The following is a 16,704-nucleotide window of genomic DNA, read 5'->3' as shown; positions in this document are numbered from 1 at the left end:
TATATATATATACATACATACACATATATACACATATATACACATATATGATTCGCAAGCTCAGTTATATTATTGCAAGGTATCAATCAATCAGCGGTCAATAAACAATTTAACGATGAATTTGATATTTGCCACAAAATAAAATCAATAATGAAAAGCAGTTTTGACGTGATGTAATATTCAACATAGAAATTCTTTTTATGAAATAGCATTATCAATTTTACATTGAAAATAAAATTATATATGTATAGAATTTTAGATTTATAATTTTAAATTTGTTATTTTAAATTAATGTTAGATTTATTGTATTGATAATATTTATTAATACTATACTTTAGATATTTATTATTAATAATAAAAAATGCCAAAAAAATTTAATTTACGGTATAAAATTTGCTATATAAAATTTAATTTTCTCTCTCTCTAATTATTTTTGCTTTAAAACTGATATGAATCACATTATGATATAAGTCGCATTTAATGATAATTATATTTTTGATATTATAATATATGTAAATATCGTAACTGATAATATATAGTAGCAAAATTAATGGGCGTATTTGTCGCCATGATTCAGGAATGTTTTCATATGCCATCTCGGTCGTATATATAATGTGGTTGGGAGATTTTATAAAATTTATTTATTAGCGACTTCACATACGTACGGTTTCCACATTGTAAGTTGCATCGGTCGCTTACGTAGCCCGCGCCAGATGGTTTCACGTATACCGACATGGTTCAGCGGGTTCCTAACGGAAGGAAGTCGGTCGATTACGCACGTCTGTGCAGACATACGGATCCCCGAAATACATAAATTTAACAATTCCACGTATTTTTTTAAATTCTTTTATTTACAATATAATAAATCTTGCAATGTATTCGTAATATTACGATGTAATTCAATGTTACATTTGAAGCGTTTGAGCCAAGTTTTACGGTCAGTTTCAGCATTTTAATGAATCTCCCGGAGATATATGTATTTTCCTGTAAAGCAAAGTATTATATTGTTATATAAGAATTTATTTTCGATGTAATCGTTTCAATTTTTATTCGTATTTGAAAGCTATTATCAGTTAATTTTTATTATACATATATTGCCTCGAAGATACATGTACATTGCATTGTATTGCTAATTATAATATTAATATGAACTTATCGCAAATTTTATAACGTCTCAATATTAATCATAAATGTTAAATATTGTCAATGTCAACTTTGCATATTAAACTTTATTCGAGTGCAAAGTTCTTACAAAATTGTTGAGATGTTGAATATACATTTTGCTAATCTTTACGTAAAATATGAAAAAAATAAGCATAATGTTTGAATAATTTTCATATTACTACTTCATTTTCATATTACTATCGCTCAGCGAATATTTATCTGCTTTAGACATTCTAATTCAACGTTTATTTAGAATTTCTTGTTTTCTTCAATAATACGAAGAAAATATTCCAGAAAAAATAAAACCTATATATATTAAAATATGCGGTATATAAAATTATAGATAGATTACTGTCTTGCATTTTTTATCGCGAATTAACTGTCATCTTTAAATATTAATTAACAAAATTATAATATTTGTACAATTAATTAAGGATAACTAATTTAGGATAATCGTAATAACAAGGAGGAAATATATTTCAGCGATTAGTTAAAGATTTGTTAAATTGGCTTATGAATCATTCATTCATAGCGATGAACTTTGATCGAAAACGTCACAGTTACGACGATTATATCGGGTAGCCGGTCTCATCTCTTTCATCGGGACAGTACAAGCCTGTTGAGTCGATCATTCGAGGCATCGTGTTTCGTGTCCGTGTTTCAGATTGATAGAGCTCTTTGGCATACGAGTAGCACACTATGTAACGAAGGCTTAAGTAGGTTGCAGTTATTTATTCTCGTAACACCCATATGACTGCCTTCCCTCAGTAACGGTACGGCATTGTTCGTCCCGATTTACCGAAGCCAGGTTTCAAAATCCGATCATTTATTTCTGGCTTTGATAATTTCATCTTACGCGTCGCTTTCTATTGCTAATCCCTCAATGTCGAATTCCCTTGTCATGTACAAGGTGTTTAAAAGGCAATTCATAATAATAGTTATACTTCCGCGCACGTTACAATATACTGGTTTTATACTAATTCTTTTTAATTTTACGTGTAACATGTATGCCACATGTGCTCTCTCACTCTTTCTCTCTCTCTCTCTTTCTTTTTCTTTTTCTTGTATCTATCTTCATTAAAATCGAGAAATTGATTCTAGACTTTAAGCCATACAAGCAGATACATGATTATTTCTTTTAAAATTACTTCAAAGTGTTATTATATTAGTTATATATATATATATATATATATATATATATATATATATAGTTATATTATTGTTATATATATTATTGTTATATATATTAGTTATATATATTACTTTATTCAAAGTTTGTCATATATATAAATATGTACATATACACAAGATATATACATTTACACAGGATTCATGTGATTCTCTTATTATTAAAGCGGACACAAGTGACAAAATACTCGCCTAATTTTTACGAAGTAGGAAGTTAATTTATATAGGTAACGAGTGCGCGATTTTGCGTGATATTTTCCAAGTCAGGGTCGCGTAGTCATTGATCGTGCCGACATTAGGGACGTGTAATAAACAGGAAACGATGTGGAACGCTTTAAATTGGTCGACATTTGCCGACTACGAGCCGAATCGGCAGCGGGAAGTGCTCGTGGTCGGCTCGAGTAATGAATCGTTCGTCTCGTGTCTCCTCGTCCTCGTCCTCGTCGTGTAGATACAAGTCTCTAGAATGTGTGCCCGCACGATTCCTCGATGTAGGTGAATCGATATTATACATGATGACTCACTATTCGAATCTCGTAGTCGCCTTGAATATGCTACTATGATGTATATATGTATTTTTTTAATATAATTTTGCTCGATATAATCGCGACATGGAAATCTCCAATCATTATTATACTGCTTATCCATCCTCAATCTCGTCATTATTTTCTCAACTCTCGATATCGCGTATATCGCACAATCCTACTTCGCTTCCTCTACCAATAATAAATAATAAATTTAACACTTGATTGAATAGTAGATGATTGAATAATTTATTTACATAAAGAAAGATCATTTTCACAAGATATTTTGACGTATCGTCATTTATATTTTTCGCTTGCTTCTTCGTTTATAATAATAGAAAGTTTTATCGCGTTACCAGGGAGTAAATTAAAATTCATCAAATGAAAAACGTCAGAACGAGTGGGAAACTAATGAGAAGATACGAGAGATATAACGAGAAAATTTACATTTCATAGGCCCAACATCCAGTATGCTGTATCGCGAGCCTGCATCGTAGTCGTATTCTCTTCTCGCTTGTCGACGTGCTGCAGGCTCTACCAATTACGGCCGGGCGCAGCGCAACGCTACGTAATACGCACTAATTATTTTAACACCGTTACGTAATCATGAACCGGACGGTAGTTTTCGGTCAGCGTTTCCCGCCGAGAAGTTGCCGTTCCTCGAAGCACGACGAGTAATCGAATAGATGAAAGAAAGATAAACGATCGAATCTCGAAGAGATGTATTCCTGGCATATGTAATTGTGCGTGATTCAATTGATAAGATCAATCGATTGATACTTCTTCCTCGATTCTTAGTTACTCTTAGTTATGCTTACTTATGGAGTCGGAAATGCGTTATTTGCGTTACGAGAATGGATCGCGAATATTATTTAATCTGCGGTTTACATCTGTATACTCGCTGCTACAAAATCTCCGTTTTTTCTCCGTTCTCCTTGTTCTTTTTCTTTCTCTTTTATATGTCTTTTCTCAGATTGCCTTCCGGAATAATCTATTGCAATTTATTACACCAATTTTTTATTCTCGTTCTTGCTTGAAAATCATTTTTTACACAAATTTAGTTAATAATTTATACATGTTAAATGTGTGATAAATATTGCAAGTGTTCGCTTTAATATTATGATTATATTTCTATCTACATAGATTTTTACTTTTTTGCGTCTACCTTTTTACATTACATTCTAAAGATGTCTTTAGTAAGTGTGTTTTTATTTACTTTAATATATTGCTTTCTTTTTTTCTTTTCTTTGAGTAATTTTAAATTTGTATTTTCGTCTTTATCTCATTAATTTCTTTCGAATGACGTATTGCTACATGATGAATATATCTTGCAGGATCTCTGATCTTTCTTTCATTTTAGCATAAACATAAATCATCGAACTGATTTGTTAAATTTCTCTGATAAATGAAGCCATTTCATTCTATACATTACCATAAGTTTCTTCATTTTTCTGCCTTGAATATCTGCAAATAATTTTACGCTCCAACATCACGAAATAAGCAAAGTTTCGAATCATATGAATATAAGTATCTACATAATGTAGATACCATTTTCCAATATATATCGTTATGTATTTGTGTCATAAATTGACGCTTATTCCGAAAAATGCGAAACTTGCGACTGACAGCTCCGAAGCATAAGTTTCTTTTCCAACTTTTCATACTCGATTTACTTGGAAAATAGCAAGGAAGTTTCATGATGCGTCACTATGCAAAGTGGGAGCAACGATCTCTCGTGTCGCCGTCGCTTATATATGCATCCGACGTTAGAAATCGCCTCGGAGGAAAGTCTCTCTCTCTCTTTCCTAGCTTGATGCTAGTGCGAGAAATCTCTCGTGATCACGTTTTCACACGTCCGTGTGTTAAACGCGCCACGATCGCACGACGTAGCCGACCAACCCTCGTCCGTCCGATTTCTATGCACATGCCAGGCACCATCGGTCATTTGTTGTTCGCTCCGTCAAGCAATCCCGTCTGTGAAAGTCCGCGTCGTTCTTTCGCTCGCGCGGCATGTGGTACGCTTGTGCGGTTTGAGATCGTGAGTTATGCTCGCGAGCATGGTAATTACGCGCGAATTTTTACTTTCTTTTCTGATACCTCCCAGACGGGACATTCCTGTTTTTATCGCGATAGCTTTGCGTGGTTAAAGCTTTCTGTTCATTCGCTTCGGCACATAGGCGAATCACGAATCATCCTGATATGTATATCGATCGAATAATATTATTTGTTCTGTAAATTTTTTCAGTTGATAAATTTGATCTTTTCTTCATATAATGTCTTGGACAATGAACTTTAAATTATAAAATGTAGAATTAAAATTTTTATTTGAAATTTAAATAAGAAGTGAATTTTATTATCGTTTATATCGTATATTTTATTAACGCTTTTAAGGAATATTTCGCAACAAACTTTATTTTCAATCGGGTTAAAATTTCACATATCAACTTTTGGCGATTTACATATTCGAGGCATATGTACACTGAAAAAAAAATTTGATTGAAAATTTATCAAAAAAAAAAATTCTGTTGTAGTAACTGTACATCGTTGTACTGAACTTTCTGTTTTGATGATTTGAATAAGCTTTGTTTATATCAATAAATTATTTCGGAATATTTAATTATAAATTTATATTTAGTTATATTAAAATTTATATTAAATTAAAATTTTTACTTCAAATTTAAATAAGAAGTGAATTTTATTATCGTTTATATGGCATAATATTTTATTAGCGCTGTTAAAGAATATTTTATAAGAAACTTTATTTTTAATCGGATTAAAATTTCATGTATAAACTTTTGACGATTTACATTTTCGAGGCATATGTATATTGCTCGAATAATAATAATAAAATTTCTATAAATTTTTTCAGTCGATTTAAATTTGATCTTTTCTTCATAGAATGTCTCGGTCAATAAACTATAAATTTAAATTATAAAATAAAATATAGATTTAAATTAAAATTTTTAATTCAAATTTAAATAAGAAGTGAATTTTATTATCGTTTATATCGCATAATATTTTATTAGTGCTTTTAAAGAATATTTCGCAACAAACTTTATTTTCAATCGGGTTAAAATTTCATATATAAACTTTTGGCAATTTACATATTCGAGACATGCTTGTGTTTTTGCTGAATTGACTCATTCAGCTTGAAGTTTCATGTATATGAATATTCTATCAAGTGTGCTGCACAGCAAAAATAGAAGTAAGATTCATCAAGTGTTAACACATATAGATCTTGCATACGGTCTTGATGCGCTGCTTGACTCAGTCATCAGGTTGGCAGATTGCCTATTTAATGTCATCACGCGTCGTTTTAAACTTTTGTAACTAAAAAAGAAAATGCTTAATCATGGACGGAATGCAATCTGTGTACTTTTTATTTTGCTCTTCATTTCTTTCTTGTCCTTTTTTTGCAACTTAGCAACATTGTTTTCCACTCTCTGAACGCTAGGCGCGTACAAGTTGCGTGTGTTGCATTTTCTCAAGAATTACCATAAATTGATTCGCTCAAAGATTTTACTCTACATTCCATTTTCTTCTCCTTAATTACCTTCCAACATTTTTCACTAATTTTCTAATATTTCTCATTGTAATTTAAATATATATATCTGCAGGAGATCATGATCAACACAAACCAAAGATTTTTATTTTTTTTTATATAGAACATATATTTAAAAAATATATATTAATATATATTAATTAAAATAATTTATGTAATATAAAATCATAAAATATAAAATAATTTTAATAATTATATTAATATATATTAATTAAAATATATATTAATTAAAAATATATATTAATGTTAATATATATTTTTATTAAGGATGAAATTATTGATATTATCGCAACTAAAACTTATTATATTTTTAATAATTAAACTCCGTGACTGAAAATAGATCGTCGATGCCACGACCTTTTCCAGGAATTGTCTCGACAACTGTCGTCGCGACATCCGTAATATTATTCCTCGTTCACGAGGGCGGAGAAAGAGATGCAACGGAAGAGGGATCGAGGAAGGGACGAGAGGCCGCGGTGCGTCGACTCGGGAGGAAAGAAAAGGGGGGCTTGATTCATCGCGCTCGCAGGCCTGCACTCGGCTTCACGCAGCCGTAGAACGAATCTCGGTCCCGTCCCGATCCTGAATTCGAGTGCGCGAGCCAGTTACGCGTCTTCCACACGAAAGTCAAGGACACGCGAACGAGGTTCCGGAGTTTTCTCCAACCTTCGCGAGCGCGTGCGCGTGCACGGTATTCGAAGTCCTTAACGTGTGATTCGTCTATCAGTGCGCGTTTACGTTTGACAAGAGAAAGAGGATTGTTTATTTCGTCAAGCTTTTCCGGGTGTTCGTCCTCTCAATCCTTTCTTTTCCAGTGAAGTATCAGGCGACTTCGCTTAGCTTTTATGTTCCATTGTTTTTATTACGAAAGGAATAAAAAAAATTATTGGTCTCAGTTATTAAATAGTGAAATAATGCATTCTGAAAAGTTTGATAAAAAGAAATATACATTGAAAAATAAAATTTATATCCTTGCATCGGTCACTAAATTCGCAAACTGTTATAAAGTAAAACGTCTTTCTAACTAATAATATTATTGTTAGAATTTTGTAGTATCTGGAAAAATTTTTTTCGATATACTTTGACATATTTTATTTTCATGTTGTTGACAAAAAATAAAATAAAAGTGAACTCTTTTTTTAGGCTCATATGAAATTGGCCTTAGCATGATGACATGATTACACTTGACTTGTTTATAACGAAGGCAGTACGTGCCTATACAGTATCCTAAATTGATGATTCATAACTCTCGAAATCGCCTCATTCCGTTTTCAGCCTCTCGATATCGTTTAATATCAAGATTGCTCGATTTCATTGAATTTCCGCGAAAATTTTGGATAATATTCGTAGATTCTTACTTTCGGTGGTTAATGTGAACGATTCCGAATCGAATAAAAGTTCCATAATGGTAATCGCAATGCTCGCAAAATACGAACAGTCTGATCTAGGTACGTCTAATATTATTAGTTTATAATAGGAAGATATTACAGCTAATTAAACGAGAAATTAATTCTTAAGCTTATACACATAAATTATTTTTATGATTTTGAATTTTTAAAAAGTAAAATTTTATTATATATTTTATTATACATTTTCAATTATATATCTTTTTCATTTTCAAGCTTAATTTTTTGGTTTTTTACCATATCCAAGCACAATATTTACATATTTAACGCTGCCTTCGCACTGCACTTGTAATTAAGAAAGATAGATAAGTAAACATCGGCGTGTTGAATTGAATCGCACAATTATTGCACAATGATTTTCACATTCACATGCTGGTAATGTGTATGATAAAATGTACAGAGAGACGTGTAATTTATCTTGACAGAGGAAACGGGGGATTTGTTCTAATGAATCGCACGCCGCTAAACAAACTCGAGCGAATGACCTATAATTACTCGCAAGTAATGCTGTAATGTGTCGGCAAGAAAATGTCGGATAAAACATTGTCGGCTTTAACATTCTAATCGGTTATTACACTTTCGAGCAACAAAATTCTAACTTCAGATCTGTAAAAAACCGCAAATTTATTTATTTTTTTTAAATTTCGAAGATAGTCATGATTTAATAATATATAATAAATATAGTTTAGTAATATAATTTATTATTATATAATTATTTATGTAAGTATCATTATTGTATTTTTAGTAAGATATATATATATATATATATATTTTTTTTTACAAATATTACTATTTTAATCTCGCATTGCTCTATATTTATTATTTATATTTATCATATTTACATTTATTTATTCTAATCAATGACTTGTAAATTTGATCGTAATTATTTACGCATAAATTCAATTCATGATCCCAAGTATTACTATATTAAATCGATAGTAAAGAATATTAAAGATCTCGAGATAACGAGTTAAATACAAATCAAGTTTCGTAGGAGTATAACGTAATATTATCTTCGTCCTTACTTATCGTCTAGCATCAGTATACCTAGCGTCAGCATAGTACTTTTATGATTCGGAACACGAAATTGTAATTTTCGCGATAATTTTACCATTCGTAGCACGTTTGCTTCGTCTAACGTGGGTTGCTTTATTTCATTCGAGTTGCCATAATTGCAAAGGGTATATGCACGTTCAGCGAAAAGCAGTAATGTCTCCAGAGGTCGGTTAGATGCCGTTTACCCGGTTGAAAGTCCCCTCTATCATCGATCGTTCTAGGAAACTCGATCATGTTGTGCGATACGTAATCGCTTGGCAGTTGAAAAACTAGTGTAAGAAAGAGAGAGAAATGACTCTCCGGTGTAGATACTCGTGTAGACGAAGACTTAATGGCATTCCGCCGGTTTGATGCCCCCTAAGATCTGCGCACATCGGACAAAAGGATCCGCAGGCGGATCAGAATTCGTCGCGACGAATTCCGCAATCATCTTGTCGTCGCCTGTCAAAACATTGACCTCTTACCTCCGTAATGCTTCTGCACAGCTAATGAGAAACCGAATAATTTTGTAGAAATTAACCACAAGCTATTCGCGTAATAATGATTAAATATTTTTCTTTTTCTAGAGGATTATTATTTTTCTAGAGGATTATTATTTTTTTATTTTCTAGAGGATATTATATTATTTTTTTATTTTCACATTTATGTTGAATTTCTGCTTTGTTCCTCGTATGATTTCTTAAAAAAAAACTTTAAGTTATCGTGGCAATACATGTTTTTAAATTGGTAATCTTTCCCCGATTATAATTAACAATACGACTGACCGCATTATGGTATATTTATAGCTAGAAAGCTGCATGATGCGAAATATCATCTCGCCCAACTTCTTCCAATTAAGCGTGCGGTATTCTCGGTGATTAGCCATAGGCGTTCTTAATTATGCCAACCGTAGAGCACTTTAAACTGAAAGACGTTTCCCCTCGCATATTACCTAACTAACACGCTTTTCACAATAGAACATTGTTCAGACTGCTTATCAGTAGTTTTCAGCTAGAGACTGTGCGCTCGAGATACTCTTGTTAGATCTTAGCGCGAGAGAAGCGTCTCACGGAGATGTAACAAAAGTAATGAGAATTTATGGAAAGCTGAGGATGAGCGGGCGCATTTTAATCACATCCGGTATATCGGTTTTAAAGTGTAAGAAAAATTGCGGTTCCCATATATTTCAAATATATAAATTCGCATAATCCGATCTTATGTAATCCAGTTTCGTAAAAATACTTCTTAATATTTACTGTCAATTTTTTTTAGACAAATGGGGAATTTCTCCATGTGGAGCATTTAAGCGAATTTATGATCGTTTATTATGGCGTGTTTGTTGCACATTAGTGCGTGTGATAACCCATGGCCTAGGTCAATGTGCGTTTCGCATTGGCAGAATACAAACGACGTGTTTACCCTCACCTCTCTCCTTCCTTCCGGCCACGTGCACGAAAGGAGAGATCTCCGATACATTTGCATCGTGCATTCGCGACTGCTGCATTGTTCTCTGATTGCTTTTTACGCATCATTGGAAAAATGGCAGTTGGCTTTCCCTTTTGAACGATGATTAAAGCGATTCGCTCGTGTTCGTCACAATTAAGAAATAATCCGTTATTCAAATATCGTCGTTGTTTCTGTATTTTATTGATTACACTTGAATCGAATATAAACTATTTAAGATGCGTTCCAACAGCGATAAATCGCGTCGCAGTTAATATTATCATGTTTTTGATATTGCAAAACGCATAATTGCATTAATGATATGCGATGTAAACAAACATGATTATAATATAATAAATTAATATATCAAATTACAATATGTTATTATCGCTACCGTTTAATATTCAAAATATGTAGCTCCTTGATATATAAAAATTATAATATAATATTGTATCAAAACATCCTATTCAAAACTTACTCTCGTTAATGTTCTTGCACAACAAAATAATATGTATTTTTCGTAATTCTCTCATCTTGTCAATAAAATTATCTATCGCTTAATTAGAGAATATTTCGCGGAAATTATGTGTATCATATGATACTTTGTGTTTACAATCATTAAACAAAAAGTTGACTCATCGAGTCTTTTTTTAGATATGTCGTCAGGATTTTAACTTTTACCGATAATTGACACATACTTCAAATATTTATACATTTGAGAAAAGTCTAAATTTGTTTTTAATTGTACCTTTAATCGATCGAAAAGAGAATGAAATTTATAACACGGATGATTGATAACATTATATAGATATTTATTTTGTTGAAGCCTTTTTAATCTATATTTCTTTTGAAACTTTAATGTATTTATGCGAAGATACTTCAAGTTTATTTTAATTTATTAATGTGATTTTAAGACGAGGAAATTTGCCATGCGAGAAGCGACGTACATGATGCATTTAACGCGATTTTTCAGCGTAACGAGTATAAGACGACCGTTAAATGCTGAGTATTCATGACGGATGCAAAATGTAGGGTAGATAGCGAGACGATTCTCGCGTGAAGGAGCTTGAACGTTTCTTCTATCGCTCGTGATCTTCACCGTAAAGTCTAACATATACACCACGAAGTGCGCGCGCGACCGCCCCCGCGAATTCTGTTTTGCAGCTTGCGTGCTCACGCGATATGTATATTGTAGCGTGTATGGAGGAGTAGGAAGAATCGCTAGGATAATCGCGTTGGTTCCAGGTAGCTTTGTGTGTGGTAACTTCGGAATTTATCTTCCACCTCTACGAGGTCGCGGATATCGCAGATCGATATCTCGTCGCCCATCAATTGCGGCGGAAGCATTAATCGCGCGAGTTTCGCGGCGACGTTTAGCTATTAACGCACGCTTCCTGCAACGGTCGTTTTTAATATTGGCGAATCATAAGATAATAGAAAAGAGAGACACGTATAAAATCGCGGAAAATTATTCGGAAATATATTTCCGCTATGAAATTAATGGATATAATTTCTTTTGTTTCAGGTGAGTACCACTCAATGTGATTAATATTTGCGATGCACACATGGTAGGCATTATTATTTGTGCGGAAAGGTGAGTTTACTTTCGTTTCTTTCATAATTAATAATGAATTTTTCTATCATGATATTGCGCGAGGAGGATACGAAACTATCGACTAATTAATTAAACGTGGCTTGAACGAACAATTTATTGCGAATTGCAAGATATGAGGGTTATACAATTATAAACAGAATTCTATTGATGTTCGACCGGTTTGAACGATTAATGTATTAATTCGCCGAGCGAATTGCGATTTTGTTGCAATTAGAATTTGATAGAAATCATTTTGATAGAATTGCAATTAGAATTTGATAGAAATCATTTTGAAAAGAATCTACAAGTTGAAGCTTCAACGAGACGCGTAACCGACTTGTTTCGCAACTTAATTGTTACCGCTGACAAGTTATACGTCATTAATAATCATTGTCAATATAAACATTCGAGGTAAGCAAAAAATCGAGGTAAATTTCTATTGAAACGAATGTACGTTGTTGAAACGTGTTGCGGGAAAATGCAAATTGCTGCAACAACTACGTGTTCTTTTTTTAAAGGAGTGAGTTATTTAGCATTCAATGCTTAATGAACAGACGTCTGATTCATCGATATGAGAAATCTGCAGCGAGAAGCGGGTTAAAAAGTACCGGCAGCAGCAGTACGCTTGCTTAGTTCTCGCATTCAGACCTTCGACACGCGGATTAACGGTGTGCGAACGAACCAATGGAAGACGGGTTCGATTCGCGTGATAGATTCCCACGATAGGTGGGTCGATGAAGGTGCATTGCACATTTCACGTTTTGTTAGTTCGAGGAATCCGTGCCAGGAATTCGTTTCACAGGGAACGGTTCCGCTCGGGAAGTCCTTGCTATCACGAACTATCATTTCTCGCGGATATTTACGTGGATATATACGCATAAATTCGCTCATTTTGCTACAAATCTCACATCTTCCTCGCGGATCTTCTCACACATTATCCTCTCCGTAATTTCGCATATTTATGCTGCTTTTGACAGCTTAGGAGAAAGCTGAAAATGCAATATATTAGACACATATTATTTTATTTTCTTAAATAGGTGCGAGAGTAGATCAACGAGCGATTCGTTCTCGATATCTTTTTTCTAAAAGTTACATTTACATATTTAACTTGAATAGCTTTTCACATTTAACACATTTTTCCCGGCCTTTTACAAACTTGACGTTTGGATGGGTCGGACGTGGATTCTCGCGAAAGCGTTCTTAATAGACACATCTTCCGGAAAATGTAATAACAGTTATTCGCGCGTTACCGTTAATTTTCTTTGCCCGCCCGCGATCGACGGTCACGTCGTCGACCCGGTGAAATCGAAATTCACCTTTCTCGTCGCATATTAGCCGCACGATCGAACCGGCCGCTCGTATAGCGTGCGAATTCGCTACGCGAAGGAGCAAATAGTAGGCATGGGCGAGGACGGTAATAGCGAAAGACGACTTTGTTATAAGTACATCTTGCGGCGCGAGTCTGAGACGGCGAGATATGCGCATTAATGTGTGCAGCAAACCGCGTCTCGCCGGCTCTTCATTAGTATCTGCAAATCGGACGCCGTTAATTATTTCCATTACCTCGTGCCATTCATAATTCAACGGTGCATAATTCAACGCGTGCGAGGCCGCACGCGCTAACACGTCTCGGTATGATTATCGAAAGGAAGCAGGCTGTTTTTTTATGCTGTACGCGTGCAAAAATATCTCTTTATCTTAATATAATATAATATTGATAATATAATTCCAATTATCAAATATAATTTCAAGGCTACATAGAAAAAAATAAAAATTATATACTTAAACTAAGGCATTCATTGTTTCGTATATACGTAACAATTTATAATCTTCTTAGAAGAATTTAATACTTTTAAATTTCAACAATATAGTATTATTTTAATATTGTAATTGTCATCTCAAGAATATGTAATTATTTAATTGCGAGGTCGCACGCGCTAACACGTCTCGGTATGATTATCGAAAGGAAGCAGGGAGGCTGTTCTTTTTAATGCTGTACGCGTGCGAAAATATCTCTTTATCTTAATATAATATAATATTGATAATATAATTCTAATTATCAAATATAATTTCAAGGCTACATAGAAAAAAATAAAAATTATATACTTAAACTAAGGCATTCATTGTTTCGTATATACGTAACAATTTATAATCTTCTTAGAAGAATTTAATACTTTTAAATTTCAACAATATTATAGTATTATATTAATATTGTAATTGTCATCTCAAGAATATATAATTATTTAATTCTACTTTAAGAAAATTATAATCTTTGATTTAAAAATGTTATTTTCTATCTAACATTATTTCTTTTCCATTCAAGGAAATTAAATCTTAAATTATAAGAATATATTTTTCTTGATTGAACTATATAAAATAGTTTCATTTAAATAAGCAAATTATTCAAACAATTTTTTCTTTAATTAACACAATTTCAAGATTTCCATGTTAAAATTAAATATATTTTCAAAAAAATGTCTTTTTTTCTATGTATAATACACGATATACAATATTGATTGCAAGCTTCCTTGCTTTTTGTTTACTCGCAACAATATCCTATATATAATCGTCGTTTACGTCCGCGGATCGAATGCTTAATTGTCTAATAAGATGATTCCCATCTCACGCACTGTCGATAAATTCAATGGTGCTCGCTGCATACAAGTGTATGTAACATAACGCGAATACGGTTGTACGAGAGAAGATTCGCCGTGGCGAATTCTTCGATTTCGTGGCAGGAAGAGATTAAGACCTCGCGGAAACGATGAGCTTCCTTGAGCGTGTCCGACTAATTTTCTGAACGGCAACTCCGGATAACGATAAGAGGTTCGTTAAATTTCCTTTAATTGCATTCCAAGTTCATTCGCGGCTGGCGCGCCAACTTTTTAATCTCTCGCGACTTTATATATTCCACACTGAGGAAAAATCTGGTTGCATTAATTAGAAATTTGATAGATTCAATCGGTATGTCTGTTGGAAAATGGACGAATCAGAAATTCTTTTTGGAATTACCAGATGAGTATGATTAATTTCTTCCCGTTAAATTATTTTAATTAAATTAAATTTTATTTTATTTAATAATTTACCAAATTTTCTTGGTAATAATACTAAATATACAGAAAAATGGCATCACTCTGTTTATGTTTAATTAATATAACAAGAAGTTTTATAGATCCAACTAGAAAATACTAACCAAAAATCTTTGTAAAGTCTATTAAACGTTCTAGTTAAAAAAATCAAGTTTTATTATGATAACTAGAAATTCTGTTTAGTTTAATCAAAATGCCTTCTATCAGATACGTCTTGTTGATGCAATCAAGCGATTTTTCTGAGTGCAGGGATATTCAAGTATATTTTTTTCAATTATTAGATATTAAAGAAATTAAGAGAGCTTTTATTTTTTTTTGCTTTTTTTAGTTGCAAGGGACTGAAAATTAAAGACTTTTTCGATTATAATTAAATTTCAGCTAAAAATAGATTATACAGTTTTTACGAATGCCTTCTACAAATACGGGTAATGCGAAATGTATATTTAATAACATTCACTTCAAATTTAGCAAGTCTTCGAGAAAGTGGGATATTTCTCGCCTGTTCGCGTTTCGTGATAGATCATCAATATTTTTATCAAACAATAATGTACCTGTATAGCACGGTTTCATTTCCTTATTGGGCGCGGCATAATTTCAGGAAAGTGGATTTTACGTATAGCAGACATTCCAATGAAAACTGATGTACGTAGGCTTGGTCGATAGATTTCTTAACGGTTTGATAAACGATCGTAGAATGTGTTCGCGGTAATTTATTTCTGGCGAGGTGTTGGTTGTAGATAAATCATCGGTCTTAATTCTAATTGCAGCGAAATAATTCCGAAGAGCATAAATTCATCAATATGTAACACTTATTACAGCTTACGTTAATGCAGCTCCATTATATATAAATAATTATATTTAGTAAAATTATATTTAATAAATAAAAACAAATGTCTGCTCTTATCGAGAAATTTTATACAGGAATTTTTCAAGAAGAAAATCTTCATGAATGACAATTGCTTCTTCTTTTTTAAGTATTGATAACAATATTTTACCATTGACAATCAATAGGAAAAGAGATTCGCTGAAATGGTAGAAGCGATTAGAGATCTGTTCTTCCTGTATAGGAAGTTGACACACTCGCTCGGCACATGTTGCAACAAAAGAACACCTTTTGAGAAACGATCAAGCCTCTCGTTCGAAAACCACCTACAAACTTTCTGTCTTGAGGCTTTCTCTTTGTACCGGACCCTTGTGCAATCATCACAGTGAATCAAACATCGACAAATGAGGAAATCGCTCGAAATGTTTTATATACGAACACAGATTGTTCGCGCTATGGTCGTTCACCCTCGTCGATTTCGTTGCGCTTCGTGATTTTTTGTTTTGTGATCCATTATCTATCGGGATTAACATGAAAGAATCATTAAGAAAATTGCACGTAGAGTTTGAAAACATTTGAATTAATATTCGAATTTAATAAATTTTAATTTAAAATTTAATTATAAAGATGTGTGAAAAATCCATAGTACAATAATATTTATGATTAATATTAAAGATTTATTTTAAATTGATTTTATTCTAAATTCATTTTAAATGATCGGAAAAATGTGTAATTAAAAAAATTTGAAAATGAACTGATAAGAGACTGATTTAAGATTCATATAAAGTTTCTATCGCGATAGGATTTTTCCTGGCTCTTTCACTTCCTTGGTAGATTCTTCCATGCTTGCTTCAGGGACGCAAATGAAAAGAACGG

The 16,704-nt window shown here is 32.7% G+C and overlaps 1 protein-coding gene across 12 annotated transcripts in view; it reads left to right on the top strand.

Moving 5' to 3' along the window:
* The window catches only part of LOC105248276 (MAP7 domain-containing protein 1), a 149,777-nt gene that overhangs the window by 2,556 nt on the left and 130,517 nt on the right, over nt 1–16,704 (top strand). Inside the window, exon 1 of one of the 12 annotated variants that reach the window (XM_025409566.1) lies at nt 7,635–7,886. The exons of 8 other annotated variants lie outside the window; for them this stretch is intronic. In XM_025409566.1, coding sequence (XP_025265351.1) covers nt 7,844–7,886 — 43 coding nt within the window. In that variant the 5' untranslated portion in view covers nt 7,635–7,843. Of the gene's footprint in view, nt 1–7,634; nt 7,887–16,704 lie in introns of those variants that run through there. 3 more of the 12 variants (XM_011253005.3, XM_025409570.1, XM_025409572.1) reach the window with 3 other exon arrangements.

Source organism: Camponotus floridanus, unplaced genomic scaffold (assembly GCF_003227725.1).
Source record: "Camponotus floridanus strain SB8 unplaced genomic scaffold, Cflo_v7.5 scaffold27, whole genome shotgun sequence".
Lineage (NCBI taxonomy): Eukaryota > Metazoa > Arthropoda > Insecta > Hymenoptera > Formicidae > Camponotus > Camponotus floridanus.
This window is presented reverse-complemented; position numbering and strand designations above follow the sequence as displayed.